This window comes from Psammomys obesus, unplaced genomic scaffold (genome assembly GCF_907164565.1).
Source record: "Psammomys obesus unplaced genomic scaffold, mPsaObe1.curated_primary_1811, whole genome shotgun sequence".
Classification (NCBI taxonomy): Eukaryota; Metazoa; Chordata; class Mammalia; order Rodentia; family Muridae; genus Psammomys; species Psammomys obesus.
This window is the reverse complement of record NW_026590767.1, coordinates 6,257,605-6,279,369: the sequence shown is the minus strand read 5'-3', so window position 1 is coordinate 6,279,369 and position 21,765 is coordinate 6,257,605. Positions and strand designations below refer to the sequence as shown.

Sequence of the window (21,765 nt, the reverse complement as noted above, 5' to 3'; positions counted from 1 at the left end):
GCTAATTAAATAAATTATAGTCGCTCTGTGTGGTTATTCAGGGAAACAGCTGGTTAAAGAGTAACTGCTGCATTACTAATAATATGAATTGATAATAATTATTAATAACCATTCTACAGTGCCTCTCTGCCTCTCCCATGCTACTGCAGGAAGGAGTGGAAGGAAGATTTAAACAGGGCACCACGAGAACAGGTATGAACTGAAGTAACATGTTATAACGATGCGGAACAGAGAATTCTGGGACGGGAGACCAAGAGGTGAAAACAGAAGGAGGGAACAACTGAGGTGGACGGGTGAGACAATCATACCATGGAAGGGTCTTAGAAAGGACTGAATGGATCAAAAAGCTAGAGCTTTGGAAGCAGTCAGAGATAAAAGAGGTAGAGAAGAAAAGAAATAGACTCCTGCTGAGGGGACACTCATGCGGAAAGGCCAGAGACATGACAGGGGACTCCCTCTGTCAACGGCAGCTGCTACAGAGTCAGGAGAGACCACTCCAAGTACACCTGAGAGGCCCCCAGGCTAAGATTCTCATAGGTATTCTTGCCTCTGGCTACTTGGAGTACCCACACCCAGGGAGGAAAAGGACAGTATGGTATGGGGAGGAATAGGGTGTGGGTGTGGAGAGAGTATCCAGCCCACTATGATGTCTTCCTTCCAATGGGCTACAAATCTGCTGTCTTGGCTTGTAAGGATGGACATTGTCGACAGCCCAGAGGGATTTCTGAGAGAACTCTAGGCTGCCTCTTATCTCCTCTGCTCCTGCCTGATTCAAAGACGATCACAGATCCACCCACTGGGGTCCAGTCCTTGGACAGCTTAGCTATAAACATGTGACTTTTACTAGCATTAGGTACCCTGAGTCCACAGACCTCCCTGTTATTGTTGTTGTTTCTAATTTTCTAGACTCCCCCTTTTTTTTTGAGCCAGGGTCCCATGTATCCCAGGCTAGCTTCAAACTTGCCAGGTGAGGATGACCTTTAATTTTTATCCTCCTGCCTCCACCTCCCCAGTGGTGGGATTAAACACCTACCACCATGCCTGGTTTATTCAGTGCTAGCGAGCAAACTTTTGTGCAGACCAGGTAAATAACTCTGCTAACTAAGCCATATCCCCAGGTCCTACAGACTCTCATAGAACTGATGGTTCTGCGGAGATCTGTTCAGAACTGAGGAAACCAAGATCACTCAATGACCCAAGGTAAAAGAATACAGCCCTAGGAAGGTTGCCATAGGCTAATGGAGGCCATGGTTCCCGAATGGGTGACTATGCTGCCCCTTCATACCACCGCGGGAGCCCAGCCAATAGAAGAACCTTGGAGAAGCTGGGCAGGGCAAGGGGACAGCAGTCCTGAAGGAAGTTTTCTGCTCTTCCTGGAACTACATTGGAAAGAACATGCTAATAAAATGCTACCATTGTGGCTGACGGGTGCAAGGGCAATAGCTCCAGGCAACTCTGGAAAGGCCAATTTGCAGCATGTGCTTCTAAAAACCTCAGTCATGTTTAGATACTATTTGATCATGAGTGAAATGAAGGTTTCCCCCTGAAACCAGTAGGTCACCGCCAACCTCCAATTACAAGAGATCACGACAAGCTGGCCACAATTTCACCAACATCAGCATATTAGCTTCTCTGCTATGAAAGTACAGTCGTAGAAAATGCTGTGTCCTGTGACCAAAACACTAAAGCTGCCGAAAAACAAAAAGCCCTAATGCCTTCCCCTCACTCCATTAGGTTTGTGCATCTGCTATAAAAGTAGAGGCAATTTAAGCCCTCACTGATGTGACTAATCAGGTTAGATAATTGCATTTGTGGTGGATTAGTTAAACAGCAGCCAAGCATCTCCATCCCAGCAGCTCCTGGATGGAAAGACAGGCTGAGCCAGCTGTGTCCTGGAGGCTGAGCACGTACCCAGTCAGGAGATAGCTGCAGAGGTTGCCTATAAGGAACAGGGGCCATGCCTACAGCTTGAAGAGAACAGGCTGACAAGGACTGGCCAGAGTGAAAGCAGGAAGGCTCTAGAAGGATAGAAAAAGTCAATGGATAAGTGCTGTGCATCCTGAGAGCCCTGGTATGGAGGAGCAGGGAGAGAAGGATGGAGGTTGGGGGATGAGAAAGGGCAAGGAATGGGGAGTCTTCATAAGTGACTGCGATCAGGAGGTGGAGAGGGCAAGCAAAGGCTACTGTAAGCAGAAAACCAAGTGACCAGGATGCCAGAGGGAAAGTAAGCAGTGGGGTTTCAGCATGGCATCTTCCTGGGAGGCAGAGGTTCTCGGTCTTTCCCTGACCCCCAGGAAGAGACTGACACAGAGGAGACCTGCTACAGTTTGCATTTCTAATGTGACCTCTAAGTTCTATGTAACGGAGGCTTGACTCCAGGAAACCTTTAGTGTGGGAGCTGTTTAGGCCAATTAGACCAACAGGTGCACCTTTGAGGTAGAGCATGGCTTCAGCTCTTCCTTGAGTTTTTTTTTTTTTTTTTCTTTCTTTCTGGGGAGAGTGGCTTTGTTCACTGCTTCTCTAGTCCTGCTATGTTGAGCTGCCTTACTAAAGACCCCAAACAAGAAGGACAGTTGATCATGAGCAAAACCCTCTCAAACACTGACCCAAAGCAAGCCCTTTCTCTTTATAAATGGGATTATCTGGTGTATTTGTTCTGGTGTGGAGAGAAGACAGGTAATCTCAAGGTTGATTCTACAAGCTTTATGGTTTTCGCCTTCCGCTTCACTTAAAGAGTTGCCAATGCATATAACTTAGTGTCTCAACACAAATGGAAAACAGCCAGTGAGTTCTGAGCAAAATGCTGCAGTCTGGTACCATCTCTTCTGTGGATCTGCTTGCTCATGGCTGTGCTTTTATTTGCCTACATCCAAGCAAGGTGTGTGTTAAGTCAGTGAAACGTGAACTGGGATCCAGGGAGCATGGTTTCCCTGTAGTATTACTCAGGAAGTTTGGCAAAAACAAAGGAAGAGTCTGAATGCTCAAGAGGAGGCAAGTGGGCCTTGCCTCTGTGGCTCTCATTGGCTTTGTATCATTTCCTAGCAAACCTGGGTAAATCAGAACAGTTCGAGCACCTCCTTAGAAGGTTACTACTATAAGATATTTAGAAACTTCCATAACACTGCAACCAGGCACAAAGCCCACGAGGAGGGACGAAAATGCAGAAGCCCATCTCTCATTCATCTTCATTCCACCTACCCTTGACCTTTATTTTGATCCAAAGACTACATTTAAAAATGAGAAATGGTATAAATGGCTTTAATGGCTTTTGATTCTGGTTTTCTGAACATGTGACATTTATCTATATAAACAATTTTTCTCCCTGTGAGTTTTTTAAATTTAATAGCAGTTTTCACAAGTCTTTCTTTGTGCTTGACTCGTACGAAATTGAAAAAGTCTGATGAATTTTATGCCTGGAAAAAAAAAGCATTTTAGATTATAATTTACAGTTCCAACAAGCATGGAGTGACACTGGAACCAGGCGTTAGAGGCAGCAGCAGTGGAGGCAGGTCAAAGCTTGTAGCAGTAATATCAAATAATCTGTCAATAATGCCAAATGGTACAAAAGCATTTTCATTCGAAAATTGCATTTCTGAGTATGTATACTAGGGAAACATTCCACATGAATTCAAGCTATGTGAATGAGCAGGCACATAATACACTTATTGGTAGTGGAAATTTAAGTAGCCTAGGGCAAAAAAAAAAAAAAGTCAACCTACTTCCTGGAGCGTTATATTAAAATCAGATTTAAAAAGCACACACACAAACACATACACACACGTGTATGTGAGTGGGTATGTTGCATGTATATGTGAGAGTGTAGAGTCCACCTGCAGGAGCCTGGAGTGCTCTGCCTTCTGCCCATCTGCAGAGCCCAAAGGGGGATGCTGAGTGTCCAGACTTTATTCCCCGAGACAGAACATCTTAGCGGACCCAAAGCTCACCTTTTTGGCTAGGTTGGCCAGCTGGCTAGCTGTGTCTCCTGTCCCAGCACTGGTATTCATCCCTATGCTTGGCTTTTTTACATGGATACTGGGGATTCAAACTCAGATCTTTCTGCTTTCAGAGCAAATGTTCTAAACCAACCCATTAAGCTCTCTTTCCAGCCTCAAGAAACTTTCATCTAGAATTTAATGTAAAATCCCTATAAAAACCAGTAAGAGATGGAGAGATGGCTAGAAACCAATGACCACCTTCCCCAAAGAGGAAGACTGAAGACGGCAGATTCTTTAGTAAGGATGGTCACAGCATTTTCTTTGAGCTGTGGAGAACTGTTTTTGCATGTCGCCTTGAGCTCTAGGGTCATCTGTGTCTTCCGGCTGTTTTTGTCTGTCCCCCCAGTCTTCACACTCTCTGCGCACCCACATCCTTACCATTTGGAAGCTCCGGGTGGAGTGGAATTCGCACTGCATCATGTCAAAGAAGATGGGAATGGTGGCTTTTCGGAGTTCTGTCTCAGGGATCAGCGTCATTTCCAGCATTGGGCCAACCATTTCCGGGATGAATTTTATCTTGTGTTGACCTTGCAATAAAGAAATGCAACATTTATTATTTTCTTTAAAAAGGGGGGTGGGTTTCAAAAGGGGCTTAAAGAACACAGAACACAGTAACACAGATCCCTAGGACTTTTGAATGGAGTTTCCATGTTGTGAACCAGATCTTTATTGAGGAATTTTAAGTCATGTGTGTATGAAGGGCTGAGGAGATGGCTCAGTGGATAAATCATTTACTATGTAAGCATGCAGACTGAAGTTCAGAACCCTGGTACCCACATAAATGCTGGAGAGGCACTTGGAAATCTCAGCACAGAGGCAGAGATTAGATCCTGGGGCAGGATAGTGAGCCAGGCTATCTTACACTGCAAGCAGGAATTCAGTGAGAGAGCCTGACTCAGGAAATAAAGTAGAAGACATAGAAAGATGAAGCTCAAAGAGAATCTCTGGCCTCCACGCACATGGAACACACGAGCATGCCACACCCACATACACCCATATACAAAAAAAGAAGTGGACAGAACTCAGTCTTGAGCAAGCAATAAGGCAATACCTTCTAAGTGTGTCTCAGATCAACAAGACGGCACAGTAGGTAAAGCTATTTGCCAGCAAGTCTCATGACCCAAGTGTGGTGTCAGAACCCACACAAAAGTGGATTATCCTCTTATCTCCACATATGTGCCATGGCATGCACCGCTCTGCTATATCACCCATACACATACAACAATCATAAACACTTGTCCCCTGCAAGCATGTCTCGTCCATTGCATTGTGTGATGCTTTGTGATATCATATTCATTATTATTCTTTTAGAGGGGTTGTTTGGATGTTCGCTTTGAGACAAGATCTTCCTGTTTACTGACCAGAGAGGGTGGTTTCACATAAGTCAAGGATATGATCACCGTCTGCTCCTCGGTCAGATTGAGGAGTGGCCTGGGGCTGGGAGAGGCCCATCTGACAAGCCTGGGAGCGAGCTGACACAGGAAGACTGCAGATCTCCTAGGCTCAATCTCTCTCCCAGGTGGTGTGGAGAGGTATGGTTCTTTTGACACCTCTGTGAGCTAACTACCCAGTGACTTCTGAAGCACTCTAAAGGACGGCAGTCAAATGGTGCAGAGCCCCTACAGGAACATGGGACTGCAGAGATAGCAGGGTCTACTATCTCAGGATGTTGCTAGATAGGGACACATTTATGTAAAGAACAGCCTTTTTGTTTTGGTCTCAGGAGATAAAGGGCCTGCCTCGCAAGCATGAAGACCTACATTTGACTCTCAGAACTTAAAATAACAAGCAAAGGTGTGGTGAAACATACTTGCATTCCCTGCACTAAGGAGGTGTGTTCCCAGTGCTCATTGGCCGCCAAGAATACCTGGTGAGCTGCGGGCTCCTTTGACTGTGCTATCACTGAATTCAGGATGCTTAGAAAATGGCACAGACGACTCTATATGGGCCCTGATGAGAGCCAGGGAAGGCAAGGCGAGAACCTTTCTACACTGAGGGCTGGCTGTGATGGCTAATCTCTGTTGTCAACCAACATCTGGAATCAACTACAACTCAAACAGCTGTGAGCAATTTTTCTTGACTGGATTATCAGAGATGGGAAGACCCACCATAATCTAGGCCACACCTTCTAGTGGCAGCCTATGTAAAAGCACACAAAAGAAGGAAGCTTTTGTTTTTGCCTGTTTGCCTTCACTCTTGCTGGCAAGTTCATCTACCCTGTTGCTGAGGCATCCTTCTGTTGGTTTTAGAACCTACTTCTTTGGGAAATCAGCCAAGACTGAAGACCAGGAGCATTCTAGGTCTTTCCGGGGACACCAGCCCAATGCTGGGACTGCTGAGACATCAGTTTCATTCACTGAACAACTACACGATTCTTGGCCTTTATCTCACGAGAGAGCCATTGTAGGACTACTTGAACCACAGCATGTAAGCCATTCTAATACGCCCCCACCACTGCACAGACACACTTATTCTATTAGCTCTGTTCCTTTAGAAAAAGGTGGTTAATACTCCAGCCCTGCTGAGGGGACACGATGAGGCCAGGGTGGTGCTCCCAGGACGCTCTCTCATCTTTCATCTCCGAATGCTTCCTTTATCTTCAAGCCACTGCACTCTTGACTGGCATGGTCTCATTCCAGCACACAACAGGAGCATGCACGAGGAACGACACGCCTGAGTGAATTATTTGTGACATTTTCTTATTAACACCAGCAGCTGATCTGGAGTTAATTAATTTTATTAATACTTTGACACAATCAGGAAACACAATACGGAATTTGGTTTTCTTTATAGCTCAAGGAATGCAGATTTTTGTCGAGAGAGTCATTAAGTTAATGTGTCTATTATAAATTACAAATAACCATACATAAGAAAGTAGAGCATTCTCATAAACCAAAAGACATTTTAACAGAATATGGACACAGGTACAGCGTGTAATCTCTGATAAGGAACCTGAATTTAATTAGAATCCAAATTTTCAACTTTTGCTCCATAGTTAATACCTTTTCTGAAGCACCAATGGTGTGATTCTGCCCATTTCCCTTAATGCTTAACACTTCTGAAAGGCATGCGAGTGCTACAAAGTGGTCCCCTGAAAATGCCATTATATTCAATTTCTCAGGTGACATTTTCCTTGTATTACACCTAAAAGATGTCAGAGCCAATGCTTCAGAAAACAGGAGATTGTGACAGCAAGTTGTTCATCAACTGTAATTTCAGTGTCATAAAGTTCTGTCTGTCACTTGCAGCTTTTATTGTTCCAGGCTGGAAGGGATATACAAGGCAGAACAAACGGTTGCAGGGGCGCCACTGTAGGCCTAAGCTATGAAAAAAAAAAAAAGATGGAAAGATGGTGTGACCCCAGGGATCATCACCCTTCACTTTGGTACAGAAAACACACCTGGCTGGAGTAACCTGAGACCCCTGAGTTGTGACAATCCCGGGGATGGAACTGTCACCAGCCCATTGTTCCTCAGTTAGTAAGGTAGGCAGGGCTCTCTGACGCTCATATTTATTTATTTAATTACTTAGGACAGCCACATTTTCAGTCACCCTGGTGCACTTCTACCTGAAGTCTAATGATTGATCTCAGTGTGGGTCAATGAGAGTCAAGGAGACTCCTGCCGTTTTTCTTTTCCTTTGGAGGGAAAGGAAGAACAAGATGATTGTGGTGGTTCTGGTGAGAAATGTTCCCATAGCTCAGGTATCTGAACAGTTGGTCCCTAGTCAACTGCTCTGTTTGGGAACGTTATGGAAGCTTTGGAGGTGCAGCCTTGCTGGAGGAAGTACGTCACTGGGGGCGGGCTTTGAGAGTTTATAGCCTTGTTCCACTTCCAGTGTGCTCTCTCTGCTTCCTGGGTATATATAGATGGAAATATGGTCTGTCAGCTTCCTGTTCCAGCAGCCCACTGTCATCCCTCCTCTGCCATAATGCACTCTCTCTCTCTGGAATCTTAAGGTGGCACAGACCCTTTCTACGAGTTGCTTTTTTTTTTTTTTTGGTTCTCGTGTTTTATCAAGGCAGAGAAAAAGTAGCTGAGACAATAACAACCGTTGTGCAAGGCAAAGGTTTTAGCTTAGGTCCCTAGTTGTGTTTTCTACCCCTTTAAGACCTGCCAGGAGCTTCTATTCTAATGACAGGATGTAGCACTAAGTCCCCTGAGAGTGATACCTGGCTTTCCCCAGGCAGCACCATCCCCAGTGTCTGCATGTTCATATTGGCACCTCTGATATTCAGGGATCCAGCAACCGAACAAGGTCTTATCATAGAAAAATTGTGCACACAGGAGGACCACAGGACAGAACCTCCTATCACTTCCACGAGGGTTCATCATGAAGTATCCCGTTTCAAGGAAAAGCAGCCAGTTGGTACATTCCTCAAAACACCAGTGAAGGCGATCCTTGTATGAAAAATAGCCCAGGCCGAATAAGGCCAAAGAAAGGTCTCACTGTGAACAATTTTGTTCCAGCCAGAACGGATCACGGAGCATGCGCTGGTTCCCAAGCCCTGGATCAGGGAGCATGGCCTGGTTCCCGAGAGCTGGATGTAATAAACAACAGTAGATGGTGGAACCACGGTGAGGGGGAGGCGAGGCGGCCCTGCAGCTGCCTCCAAGCAGCTCTCATAAGTAACTGGAGAGTTGGGTAATGGACACATTTTCTCCCACTTCTTTTTCTTAATTAAATTTTTATTTTTTTTATATTAATTACAGTTTATTCACTTCCACTTTTCTTTTGAAAGAGCACGCTTTTGATTTTCTCTTTGACGTGCTGGGTTCTGCAAAGAAAAGGGCTTGTTGCCCTGTCCCACCCAGCAGGGCTGTGCCTGCATTTGTACCACACTGAGCAAGGAGACTCCAATTCGTGCCCTGGGGCTTCTGGGGCACCTCTGTGTGAGACACCCTTCTCTCCGCAAAGACACACAGCACCGGAAGGATGGAGGGAAGGCATTCGGTGGAGTGACAGGTGACTAATTTTAAGGTGAGGAACACATCTGATCCAACTTCTATTTTTATTTTCTTGGCAGAACTGGCTGCATGTGCCTGCCAACATATTCCCAAACCTGAGCCCACTGGAGAAAAAAGAAAACAGGAAGCTATGTGGGAAATAGGCTGTGCATATCCTGGGAAATCACGATGGGCTGCTCTGAGTTTGGAGAGCAGCAGCCTGCACAGTATCGTTGGCAGACAGGCCTGAACATTGGAGATCACAGCAGGAAGGGTCCTTGCTGGCCATAATGATCACACAGAGCTGCTCTTAGAACCTGCATGGTGAAGATCCCAAGAAGAGCAAAGAACTTACCTCCAAGACAAAAACAAAAACCTATAAAATTCTGTTATTTGCCTATCAGGAATCCAGCCCTGGCAGTCCTTCTCTTTTTTTATTTTATTTTATTTTTTTAATTTTATTTTATTTTATTAATTATACTTTATTCACTTTGTATCCCCCCATAAGCCCCTCCCTCCTCCTCTCCCGATCCCACCCTCCCTCCCCCTTCTTCATGCATGCCCCTCCCCAAGTCCACTGATAAGGGAGGTCCTCCTCTCCTTCCTTCTGATCTTAGTCTATCAGATCTCATCAGGAGTGGCTGCATTGTCATCTTCTGTGGCCTGGTAAGGCTGCTCCCCCCTCAGGGGGTAGGTGATCAAAGAGCAGTCCAATCAGATATGTCAGAGGCAGTCCCTCTTCCCATTACTATGGAACCCACTTGGACACTAAACTGCCATGGGCTACATCTGTGCAGGGGTTCTAGGTTATCTCCATGCATGGTACTTGGTTGGAGTATGAGTCTCTGGGAAGACCCCTGTGTTCAAATTTTCTGGTTCTGTTGCTCTCCTTGTGGAGTTCCTGTCCTCTCCAGATCTTACTATTTCCCCCTTCTTACATAAGATTCCCTGTACTCTGCCCAACAGTTGGCCATAAGTCTCAGCATTGGCTTTGATAGTCTGCAGGGCAGAGCTTTTCAGAGGCCCTCTGTGGCAGGTTCCTAGCTTGTTTACTGTTTTCTACTTCTTCTGATGTCCTTCCTCTTTGCCTTTCGGGATGGGGATTGAGCATTTTAGTCAGGGTCCTCTCTCTTGATTAGTTTCTTTAGATGTACAGATTTTAGTAGGTTTATCCCATGTTATATATCTATATGAGTGAGTATATACTGTGTGTGTCTTTCTGCTTCTGGGACAGCTCGCTCAGGATGATCCTTTCCACCATTTACCTGCAAATTTCATGATTTCCTTATTTTTCATTGCAGAGTAATACTCCATTGTGTAGATGTACCACAATTTCTGTATCCATTCTTCAGGTGAGGAGTATCTGGGCTGTTTCCAGCTTCTGGCTATTACAAATAAAGCCGCTACAAACGTGGTTGAGCAAATGGGTCTTACTGGAGGGGACAAGATGGCGGCGCCAGGAGAACACTGCATCTGAGGAGCAGGACAACATTTTCCGTACAGCGAGCAGTCGTTCTTTCTTACAGATCACAAGTCCTTGCTCTTAAATTGCGAAGGCCATGGCTTCTTTTTGATCTCCCATTCCTTTTCATGTCCAAGTTGATAAGCAAGCTTTGAAACACTCAAGTGTTTGTCATGTGTTCATATTAGTAAGTGACAAGATGGGGGAGGACCCCCCCCTCAGCTTCTTTCTTGACATGGTGGATCAAAAAGCTCTGCTCATCTTATTTAGAGCTTAATGACATGATGTCAAGAGAGATGACCACTCTGGGACAGAACAGAAAAGTCTGAGCCATACCTGAGACTGCCTCCTCGGGAGGCACCGTGGAGAACTTTACTCTTCCTGAAGCCCATCTTTCCTTTGCTGGTGGCGGTCTGGCGGAGGGCATTAGTGAGGAATATGTACAGTGAAGAGTACACACCTTGACCAAAGACATCCCTGAAGATGTCTCTCCCTCTTCCAGCAACCAAACTCTATGTTCATTTTTAAGTATTGTCAGTGGCACCTCTGAAGCTCAAGGTTGACCTTAAACCTGGCCTCATTTCCTTCCATGCTCCAATTCTGATACCCAAGGCAAATGGGACGGGGCAGGTTCTGCATGCACTGGGTGGGTATTGCAGACACAGCTGTCCCGAGAGCTCTGCACTTCCACCAGGGAACTCTACTCGGTGTCTCTATGCTCAAGAGCTGAGCTGGGGCCTCAGGTGAAATGCTTAGGCTATCAGCATTGCCAATAGAGTAATAGCACCTACAGAGTCATAGTACCTATGGAGTAATAGCACTTATAGAGTTTCTCACAGTATCATTTTCTCACGGGTTTCACATTTCTATCCCAGGGAAAGATCTATTTGAGAAAACAAAAACAAAATATGTAGCCAGATATGGTGGCACACATTTGCAAACCCAACACTCAAGAAGCTGAGGCAATCTAGATTGGAGTACAGAGTAAGACTCTTCTCTCAAAATTCAACAATAGCAAAAAGGAAAAAAAGGTGTGTGTGTGTGTGTGTGCGTTGTGTGTAAGATCTATTCTCTATCTAAGCAAAAAAGACAAGGAACTTGGGAATTTTGACCTTCCTTCAGATGAGACAGGACTTCCCTACCCATGTCTGACACTGAGAAGCTTGGGAGTGTGAGGAGTCAAAGGGTCAAAGAGGTCGCACTGATCCTTCTGATCACAGTATCAGGTGTGGGCCTATAGAGCCAGCTCCTGACTGCTTATAGTCCATGTGTGTGAGGGACTATGTACCTTGGAGCCCCGCACCACACTTCCATCAAAATGCATACTTCATTTTTTTTTTTTTTTATCTTCCTAGCCACACTTTCCAGATACTATACTGATCCCTGATAATTTCCAGATACTTGGGCAACTCCTCTAAGGTCCAGAACACTTTGATACAAAGTTTCAGGGCAAAAGGCAGATGTCAATAAGGACCTGTGTTACCAGCAGGCTCTCACTAGGAACACTAAAGACAGAAGTTCTTGATGGACACTAATTTTTTAAAGAAACTTACCTAAAGGAAAACAAGTCCTTTTGGTTAAAAAACAAAAACAAAACAAACAAAAACCAACAATTTTTATCGTAATTATTTATCTTTAATTTTTTTGTTTTATGTATGTGGGTGTTTTGGACACCATATTCACACAGTGCCTGAGGAGGAGAGACGATGGAGTTGGATCCCTAGGATTTGAGTTTCAGATAGTTGTGAGCAATCATATGGGTGTTGGGAATCAAAACCAGGTCCTTTGGAAGATCAGTCAGTATTCTACTGAGGTATTCTCCCCATTTATACGTGTGTGTGTGTGTGTGTGTGTGTGTGTGTGTGTGTATCACAGCATAGAAAGAGGAAAACTTTCAGGCGCTGGTTCTTTTCAACCATGTGAGTCTCAGGATCAAATTCAGGTTATCAGGCTTGTTGGCAAGTTCCTTTAGCTCGCCCTTGGTTAAGATTTTAATAGAGAATTCTTTATTTCTAATGATGAAGCATTGTGTAATGAATTAATTCCTGGATAAAGTTGTATTTGTTTCGTATCATCATTAATCAGATCTCTCAGTGCTTTGATCACAGCAGCACACTCTGCTACCACCACCTGGTGGCAGGGTAAGCAAATGCAGATTTTGAGTAGATGAATAAACCTGTTAGAGGGGAGATTCTGTACAGCTGAACACAGGAGTGATGGCAAATGTCATAGTCTGGTAAATGACATGGAGCAGACACAGACTGAAGCATAGCAGTACTTAGGAGCAATGGTAGTATGGGCTATGTTTCTGCTTGACACCAGAGGCACTTTTCTGATTTCCTTATTTGCCACAGGGATATGCTTTTCTCCCCCTTCACTCTGTTTGCCTAACTGAAAATGGAACTGTGCATGGAGCAGTAATGGCTATCTTGGGAATAGGAGCAATTGAGTTTTTTTTTTTTTTTTTTTGTGTGTGTGTGTGTGTGTGTGTGTGTGTGTGTGTGTGTGTATGATATCCCAAAGGGGCTGGGGAGATGGCTCAGTTGGCAAAGTACCTGCCATTCAAATAGGAGGACTTGAGTTCAAACCCAGAATCCATATAAAACAAAGCTGAGCAAGGAGGCTCATGCTTGCCATCTTAGTGCTGGGAGATAAGGACAAATGGATCTCTGAGACTGATGTCACAACACAGAGGGAACTCAAGGTGCTCACCCTCTCCCCCAAATGATGCCCAGCTACTCACCCAAGTTGTACCACATGTCTCGGATCTCAAAGCCAATCTGCCTCCTCATGTCTCCATACCTAGAAACCAGGGAAGGAGAGAGGCCATGTCAGTCTATGGAGCTTCCATCATGAACTCAGATGACGCTTGTGCCAGAGTTCCAACTACATCTGCCACCAGCAGGATTTCAAGGAGAGCTCCAGGCAGGAACGGGGCTCATCCCAGATGACAGCACATCCCCCAGGGAACACAGAGAAGCTGTGAAGAACAGCCAGGCTTGTGTTCTTCAGTCTCCTGGCTCCTGGGCCTAAGGCAGTTTGTTTTCCATGCATGCTGCTGTTAGTTAGCACACCCAGGCACCCAAGAGCAACCTACCCACAGAGCAGCAGCTTCCCCACAGGAAAATAAAACCCCAGAGTTGGGGAAGGCTGATTCCAAATTTTCCCCATTCTTCTATATCATTTTAAATGTAAGCAAGAGCTTAATACCCAAATATGTCAACAAACATTGCAGCAGTTTTTGTTTATCTGGGAAAATAAATGCTAATTTTCTTCCCGGTGGGCGAAGAGAGGAGGTGTGCGTTTCATGAGTAAACAGAATTTGATGCTTCGGAAGATAAACCTTTATTAGCTTGTGAGCAATTTAACTTTTCTTTTAGTGCCTAAGGAAAAAGCTGATTATATTAAAAATAATAATTTGCGAAATTATCATACAGCATTGCAGCCGAGCAGCTGCGTTGTTGGGCTTGCTCCGTTCGTCCCCGTGGCAGCTGAGGTGCCAAGGAAAGCTGATCACAGATGATGGTGTCCCGGCTCTTCAGGCAAGCATCCTGGCTGCTAAATTAACAACCCCCATCCGCCTGCCACCCTATTAAAGTCTCCTGCACCCTAAGCACCTGTCTGTCACTCATAGCTGGAGGGTTACAGTGGCATGCTCATATCAGTCACAGAGAAAAAATAATAATCCAAACCATACACACACATGCTTTCTCTATGTGTGATCTGGCATATACATATATGTGAATGTATGTGTATACATATTTTCTTTGCTGTATATGTATACACAGACTGGTCTCCATATTATCTGCATAATGGGATGGGATATAAGGAGGAGATGAGGTCTAAAGGGAAGGAAAGGTAAGAGTGGGTAATAAAATAAAGAAGGAGTGAATTATGGGTAAAAAGGGAATCAAAGGAGGGGTCTTGAGGAAGGGCATTGAGGGTATATGACAAAGTATATGTCATTATGACATTTTATACATTTAAAATGTCATAATGACATATACTTTGTATGAACATATGTATATATGTACATATGCATGTATGTATGAATATATGTATATAGATCCTTTCCTGGCCCCCTGCCATGGAGTGTAGAACATCCAGGTGTAGGTAGAGAAACAGAACTGGGAGGTCAGCTACTTCCTCTGAGGACAAGCTGGAACCTACAAACCCAGCCCAGCAAGCCAGTGGGAGCTGACACAGGCATTCTCAGTAAATCAGGGGATCTCAGCCAGCAGCGGACTCACTGCCAAAGCCACAGGGATGGGAGGCATGTCCTGGGCAGTGAAGACACGCTACCCCAAAGCCTGTGGGTCTGAGGTCAGACGTGACAGGGAGACACTCTCCCACGCTTGACTCCCCCTTGAAATCGCTTAAGGGTTCCGAGACCTGAACACATTAACTTGTGCATTATTTTGAGGTTTCTTGGCAGCCACTGCCACCTAGGCCTGGGCAAGATGCAGTTGGCAGCATGGCAACCTGGCAACTAGGCATCTTCTGGCATTAATCATGGGGAGAGGACTCACATTCAGACCCAGCCCTATCTTTTCTTCAGAGGTTAATGGGCTAGCCACTCTCAGCTAAGGCCTCAGACAAGACTGGGACGCATGACAGTGTGGCAGGTGGCTACAGAACACCAACACCCTCACCAGTGATGCCAGTGGTAACAAAAGCAGCAGCATTAACTCTGGCTGTGAACATCTTGCATTCAGGCTACACGAAGAATCCCTTTTCAAAACACCAGAATATCTAACTGTAGGCCCCATGGATGCCTCTCTTTCTCAGCATGGATGGCCCTGACTCAGCTCTTTCTCTCAGGTCCTGTATGATTACAATTCTAATAGTTTAAAGGAAGCCCTGGGATTCATTTTGCCAGCAGCACGGTTAACATTTGTGATTCCGGGTGGTGACCTGCCTTTCACCAGCTGTTGGGGAAATTAGGAGTGTTGTCTCTGCTGGCCAGCACATTGCCTCTCTCTTGCTGGAGGAGGGTGAGGGCAATGGGTTTCCTCCCACTCTCACTTCTGCTTTCCTGATTCCTGTGATGATTTGACATGGCAGTATTTGAGAACCAGAGTATCAGCAATGATCAGAGGGGGTGATTCTCATGAGAGCCAGGCCTACAGCACAAGGAGCTGAAAATACTGTTTAACAATATGACAAGATGCCCGGAAACCCAGACGAGAAGGATGGAGCTGCATGGTGGAGGCCAGGATTGGAGTTCCCTGGCAGCAGGCTTGATCCTTCCTTTGCATTTAATAAGAAGGCAGATCTGATGGAACCATACAAGCTTCCTAGTAATTCCCAGGCACAGTAGCAGCTGTCAGCAGACCTCAAGAGGCCTTGCGGGGAACACTTCTACCTTCTTCCCTTGAAAGAGAAAAATGATGATAATTGAGAGTGTCTGGCTGAAGCTCATTTCCTGGAGACAGACCTTGGAGCCGGGGGCAACCCTGGAGATCAGTTGAGTGGCTCTTTCACAGTGCGGAGTCAGGGAGCTGGCCCAAGCCTGGAGGGGAAAAGCTGGATGACTTGGCTTGAGTTACAGGGCAGAGAGAGAAGAGAGTCCAAGTTCTCAGATCATAAGCACACATTGTTCCCTGCACTTCATGCACTCCAGGGGACAGGGTGTTATATCTTCTTCCAAAATGCTTCCATCTCATATCATTGTTACCATGCTGTATCACTCCTCCAATGAGGAGCCTGGGACTCTTGGTTTTCTGAGGAGATGGGCCTAGCTCTGCCAAGTCATAAGGACACAACTGGAGTGACCTCATTCTTAGTGTGTTCACCCACTAAGTGAGCATAGTTAAGTTGGCTTGGGAGGGAGTCTTTCCCCAATCCAGGAAGTCCTATGATCTTACACCTAGGCCTAATGCCTGGATGAACTTGGATTCCTGCATCTTTAACCCAAGATAAGGAAAATACATCCACCATATTCAGCCCCCACAGGGGTAAGGCCAACCAGAACCCAAATCTAAGCACAGCTAGGCAACTACCTGATCACAATATAGGGAAACAACTCATGATGCTTGTCTTGGGTCATTTTGAACAGTGACAGCAAGGTGGTCCTAACCAACACTCCAGTGAGGAAATGCTATAATTTAAAGGGCTTGTCTTATTAACCACAGCATCTCACTCATGGTGATAAGAGCCATTAGACGCATTCATTTAGTCACCACTTACTGAGAACTCCAACAAGACCTACAGGCCTCAGGATAGAAGAGACTGACTTCAACCTCATAATCACACGGAATATCTGCATACCTTATATACATGAGGCATGTCAATACGACCTTGTTTGGAAATAGAGTCTGTACAGTATGACCTAGTTGTGATGAAGCCACACTGGAATAGAGTGGGCCCTAAGTGCAAGAAGTGGTGTTCCTATGAGGGCACATCAAGAGTCACAAACACACCGGGAGACCTGAAAAGAATTTAATCTGGAGATGAGCAGAGACTGGAGTTACAACACAGATTAGGAGATGCTGATATCTGGGGATGGTTACTGAAAGCTAATAGAACCTCCCTCAGGAGAGGAACCTACTCCATAACTGCTAGATAAGAGATTGTAACTTCCTGGTGGCCACTATTGTGGCAGGTGAACATGGGAACATATGCAATGAGCCATCTACTTAGTATCTGGCCTAGGAAACTATGAGAGTCTTGAATCTGGATTATGTTTTCCTAAGGAGAGTATAAAATAAGAATACTAACACTGAGATCTGTACATGATGTATGCGTATAGCAGTCAAACCAGACAAAGAAACAGGCTGAAGCAGCCTAAGCAAACCTGGAATGGAGGTCCAGAGGAGAGGAGATAGAGTTCTGGGATTTGGATATTCTTGCCCCCAAAGGTCCATGTGCTATAACTTGACATTAAGAGACCTAGTAGATGTGGTTCTGTCATGAGAACACTACCCCCAGGAATGGATAAATGTCTTTCAAGAGACTAGGTTGCTTCTCTCAAGATTAGGTTAGGTCTTGAGGGAGTGAGTCAGAGCACTTAGGAGTGAGTTAGTTCTCATAGGATAGAGTTAGGTCTCCAGGACTAGATTAGTCATAAGAGAGAATGTATTTATAAAACCAGTCTGCCTCTGTTTCTTTCTCTTGAACGCTCTCACTTAGTACTCTTTGCTCTCCCTCCATATGCTTCACGACCATGCTGTTATTCAGCACAAGACCCTCAGCAGAAATTGAGAAAATGCTGGCCTCATGCCCTTAAAAACTCCTCCTGCCTTCCAGATGGCAAGTCAAGGGCAACCTCTTTACAAAGCACCCAATTTCTGTGTTAATGACCAAGGCACAAGCAAAGAGCAACAGTGTTGAAGGAATTAGGGAGAGCAATCAAGAACACTGAATGCCACACCCTGATTTGGTGCCCTGTGACTTGGTCAGAGGTTCTGGAAGAGTACAAGGTATGTGGCCAGAGTGCCAAAGGGTGGATAGTTAAGACAAGAGAGAAAGAAAGGATAGATAAGCAAGAAACAAGCTCATGGGTAGGATGAGACATTTCTGTCTTTTTTTTAATTTTTAAATTTAATTTTATTTCTATATTTATTTATTACAATTTATTCACTTTGTATCTCCATTGCAGCTCCTTCCCTTGCCTCCTCCCATTCCCACCCACAATCCCTCTTCTCCCTCTATGCCCTTTCCTTAGTCCCATGATAGGGGAGAACCTCCTCTCCCTCTGTCTGACCCTAGCTTATCAGGTCTCATCAAAGCTGGCTGCATCATCTTCTGTGGCCTGGCAAGGCTACACCCCCTCAGAGGGATGTGATCAAAGAGCTGGCCACTGATTTCATGTCAGAGACAGCCCCTGTTCCCCTGAGCAGCCAATGGGCTTCCTTTGAACAGGGGTCTAGGTCCTCTCCATGTGTGGTACTTAATTGGAGTATTCGTTTCTGCAGGTCCCCCTGGGCCCAGGTATTTTTGGTCTGTTGTTCTCCTTGTGGAGTTCCTGTCCCCTCCAGGTCTTTCTATCTCCCTCTTCTTCCACAATGATTCCAGCACTCTGCCCAAAGTTTGGCTATGAGTCTCAGTATCTCCTTCAATACACAGAGTCTTTCAGAGGTCCTCTGTGGAAGGCTCCTGTCCTGTTCCTTGTCTTCTCCTACTTCCAATGTCTATCCTGTTTGCCCTTCTGAATGAGGATTGAGCATGTTCCCTAGGGTCCTCCTTGTTGTTTAGCTTCTTTAGGGCTATAGATTTTGGTATGTTTGTCCTATATTATACGGCTAATATCCACTTATAAATGAGTATATATCATTTATGTCTTTCTGCTTCTGAGTTACCTCCCTCAGGATGATCTTTTCTAGTTCCCACCATTGAGGCATTTCTGTCTTAATGAAAACAAAACAAAACAAAACAACCACCGGCACAACAAAAACCAAACAAAACACAATAGGTAGAAGTGGATGAGAACACTGGGAATGAGCCCCGTTAGACACAGGGCTGATGTGAGCATTCTGCCTGCATTACGCTTTATTATGCTCCCCAGGGCAATGTCTCACCAATGTATCTAATTAGCTTTGCGAACGCGAAGGTGGCACAGGGCTACTGCTTATGAAGTTTGTTTCCCCAGGTCCCCTTCTAATCCTTAAAGTGAATTTACTTGAAACAATTTGAATCTTTTGAAAAAAAAATAATTAGCACGAGGATTGAATTGATCAAATTATGCAGTACAGAATACTACTTTCTGATGAGGCCAGGTTGTAAAATGGAACTTGTCACATCAAATTTACTTTTTTTTTTCTTAGCTTCCCTCAAAATCCTAATTTGGTTACCGATTTCACCTGGGGTGGGGGAGGGGAAATGGGTAAGTTAAAGAACTGTACTTGTTCATTTAACATCCCCTTCTCCCTGCTGTGATGCCATTGGAAGAAGGAACCTCTTGCAAAAGCACTGTGTTTAGTGGCACAGGCCTTTAATCCCAGCACTCTGGGAGGCAGAGGTAGGAGGATCTCTATGCCTTTGAGGCTAGTCTTGGGTACATAGTAAGTTCCAGGACAGTCAGGGCTATGTAGAAAGATACTGTCTCAAACAAACAAAAACCATGCAAAAGCAATTCATGAATCCTTTCTCTCCCGGACCAAAGTTGGGTCCTGAGCATGGAGCTCCCTTGTAGTCATGTGACATACTAATGTTGTCCAAATGGCAATGAACTCAAAGTTAACACTTCTGCATTTTATTTATGTTTTCTGAACCCCAAAAATGCAAAAATCTTGGGGAGAGTGGATGATAGTCCAAAGCAGCATGCTCCCGATGTCTGTTACTGGGAGTCACTAGCAATACATTGGGGTAGGATGGCAGCATTTTCTTATTATGGACTTTGAGTCCTTGAGGTTCTTTGCTCTGTGCTTTACAGGCAAATCTTCCTTTTATTTGGGGGTTTATATATTCAGTTCTTGGCGTGGTGTAGCTTGTTTTCCTTATGTCTTAGTGTTACACACACCCAAATACTTAGGGCGTGAACAAGTGGGTCTTCTGACTCCAGAAATTTCTACTTTTCTGAGCCATGGTGGGGCAGACCAGGAAGAGAAAGAGAAGACAGAGGTTGTCCACTCAGATGTGCCTTACAGACGCTGACTGTGACACATATGGCCAGTCCTGAGCGGGAGGACCTGAATCTACATCAGACCCAAGGCTTTCCCCCAGATGTAGTTAGATCTATGCACTGTGCCCCAAGTATATAAGATCAGCTACTACCTCAGATCACTGGGCTAACTTCCTAGCACTTCCCTGTACGCTCTGTCTTCCTAGCCTCACTAGCCCCTGCCACTGCCTTACATTTCCAAGTCAGTGCATCTCTTTGCTAGAAGATTTGGCTATGCCCTTTGGGGTGCGATGTTAGTCAAATGGGCAGACATCTCAGCTGTCATTCTCCCCTTGTCTGAAGTCCATTCTACCTGGTAGCTTCTCCTCCTTAGGCCATGCCCTGTAGGCAGGCCTCCAGCTTTCAAGGCTCTGGTGACAACCTCATGTTCTACTGATTCCATATACTGCTTTATCTTAGCTTTCCACTAGACAATGAAAGACTTCACCTTGGGATCCACTTCCCCTCTTTCCCCTGCATCAGGACCACACTTGCCTGAACACAGAGGAGGTCTAATCCTATTCCATTAGATAAGCTAAAGGGATCATCATATCTAGTACTCAATGTACCCAGTCAATTAAAGAGTTTGGAAAGGACACCCTGAGATACATCTTAAGCCATTTGCTATTTAAGAATAATGTTTGCAAATGTACTACGAAGTGTCTATGGTCTATAAAGAGATGCAACTATCATGAATGCTGGTGACAACCTGCATGAAGCTGACGTTTCTTGGGCTTGTAAGTCATGTTGGTTTTATCATAAATAGGAACTCACTGTGCTCTCCATGGTCAGTCACTACCACATGTAGTCTGTGGCCTAGTGAGACTCAAATATTTCATGAAGTTTACAAAGACAGCTTCCAATATGGCCAGGCTTTTCCCCCCTGAGAAATCCTTGAGAATTCAGATGCACAGTCCTAGAGTTTCTTGTAACTGTACCTAAGAGAGACAGCAAAGCTTGATCCAGGGTCCCCATGGACTCCAGAAAGAGAGATGCCAGATGGCTGTTTTAATTTCTTTTGGCTCTGTAGACTTTGAATCCATAGAGCAAGAAGGAAAGCAAAGACATTCTCTGGAGAATGGGGTCCTGCATGATTAAAGCAATTGTTGACACTGCCCTAGCCTGGACAGTTGACATAGCAGCAAGAAGGAACCGTAGCCCAGAGCTACCACTGGGTCTCCACAGGACTCAGCATCAAAGCCTCCAGAAGCTGCATCTAATTTAAAAGCATGTCTTCTCCTATAGGCATCTATCTCTAAGGGCAGGAAGTATAGGTGCTTCATATTAAATGGGTCCCGCAGTCAGCCTAGGGCTGGATGATAGAGTCTCATTTCAGCCTGTGTTACCCACATGGGCTGCTGAACAAATGTAAAAAGTGGTGGGAGCCTGTGCTTCAAGAAGCTGAGGTAGCCTCAGTGAGCCACACTGAGAGCTGCTAAGGGCACCCTGCTTCTAAAATAATGGTTTCTACCACACGGGCAGCAACAACACAAGCAGACATCCCTCCCTTTTCACAAGCCCTTGTGAATGCCAGAAAGCGGAAACTTTGTGCAGCATCAGTCTCCAGCATGCAGAGCCAGCAAAAGTCTGTCCTTGGGCATGGGGGCCACGGTGAGCAATTAAGCCCTGAGAAGGTTCCAAAGAGGGGCAGTGTGCCAGCAGTCGCAGGTGGGTGCTGCTCTGCCCGCTGTGCTTGGTTTGGCAGGTACATCTGTCACTTCTGAATAATAGTCACTGTCTACATGCATGGCTCTTGGGGTC

General features: G+C 45.2%; 1 protein-coding gene across 2 annotated transcripts in view; it reads right to left on the bottom strand.

Moving 5' to 3' along the window:
* Dock1 (dedicator of cytokinesis 1) overlaps positions 1-21,765 on the bottom strand; it is a 488,224-nt gene that overhangs the window by 67,428 nt on the left and 399,031 nt on the right. For both annotated transcript variants that reach the window (XM_055608813.1, XM_055608814.1), the window contains exons 32-33: positions 13,147-13,205; positions 4,374-4,522 (exon numbers count right to left, since the gene is read on the bottom strand). In XM_055608813.1, the coding sequence (XP_055464788.1) occupies positions 4,374-4,522; positions 13,147-13,205 (208 nt within the window). The remainder of the gene's footprint in view (positions 1-4,373; positions 4,523-13,146; positions 13,206-21,765) is intronic.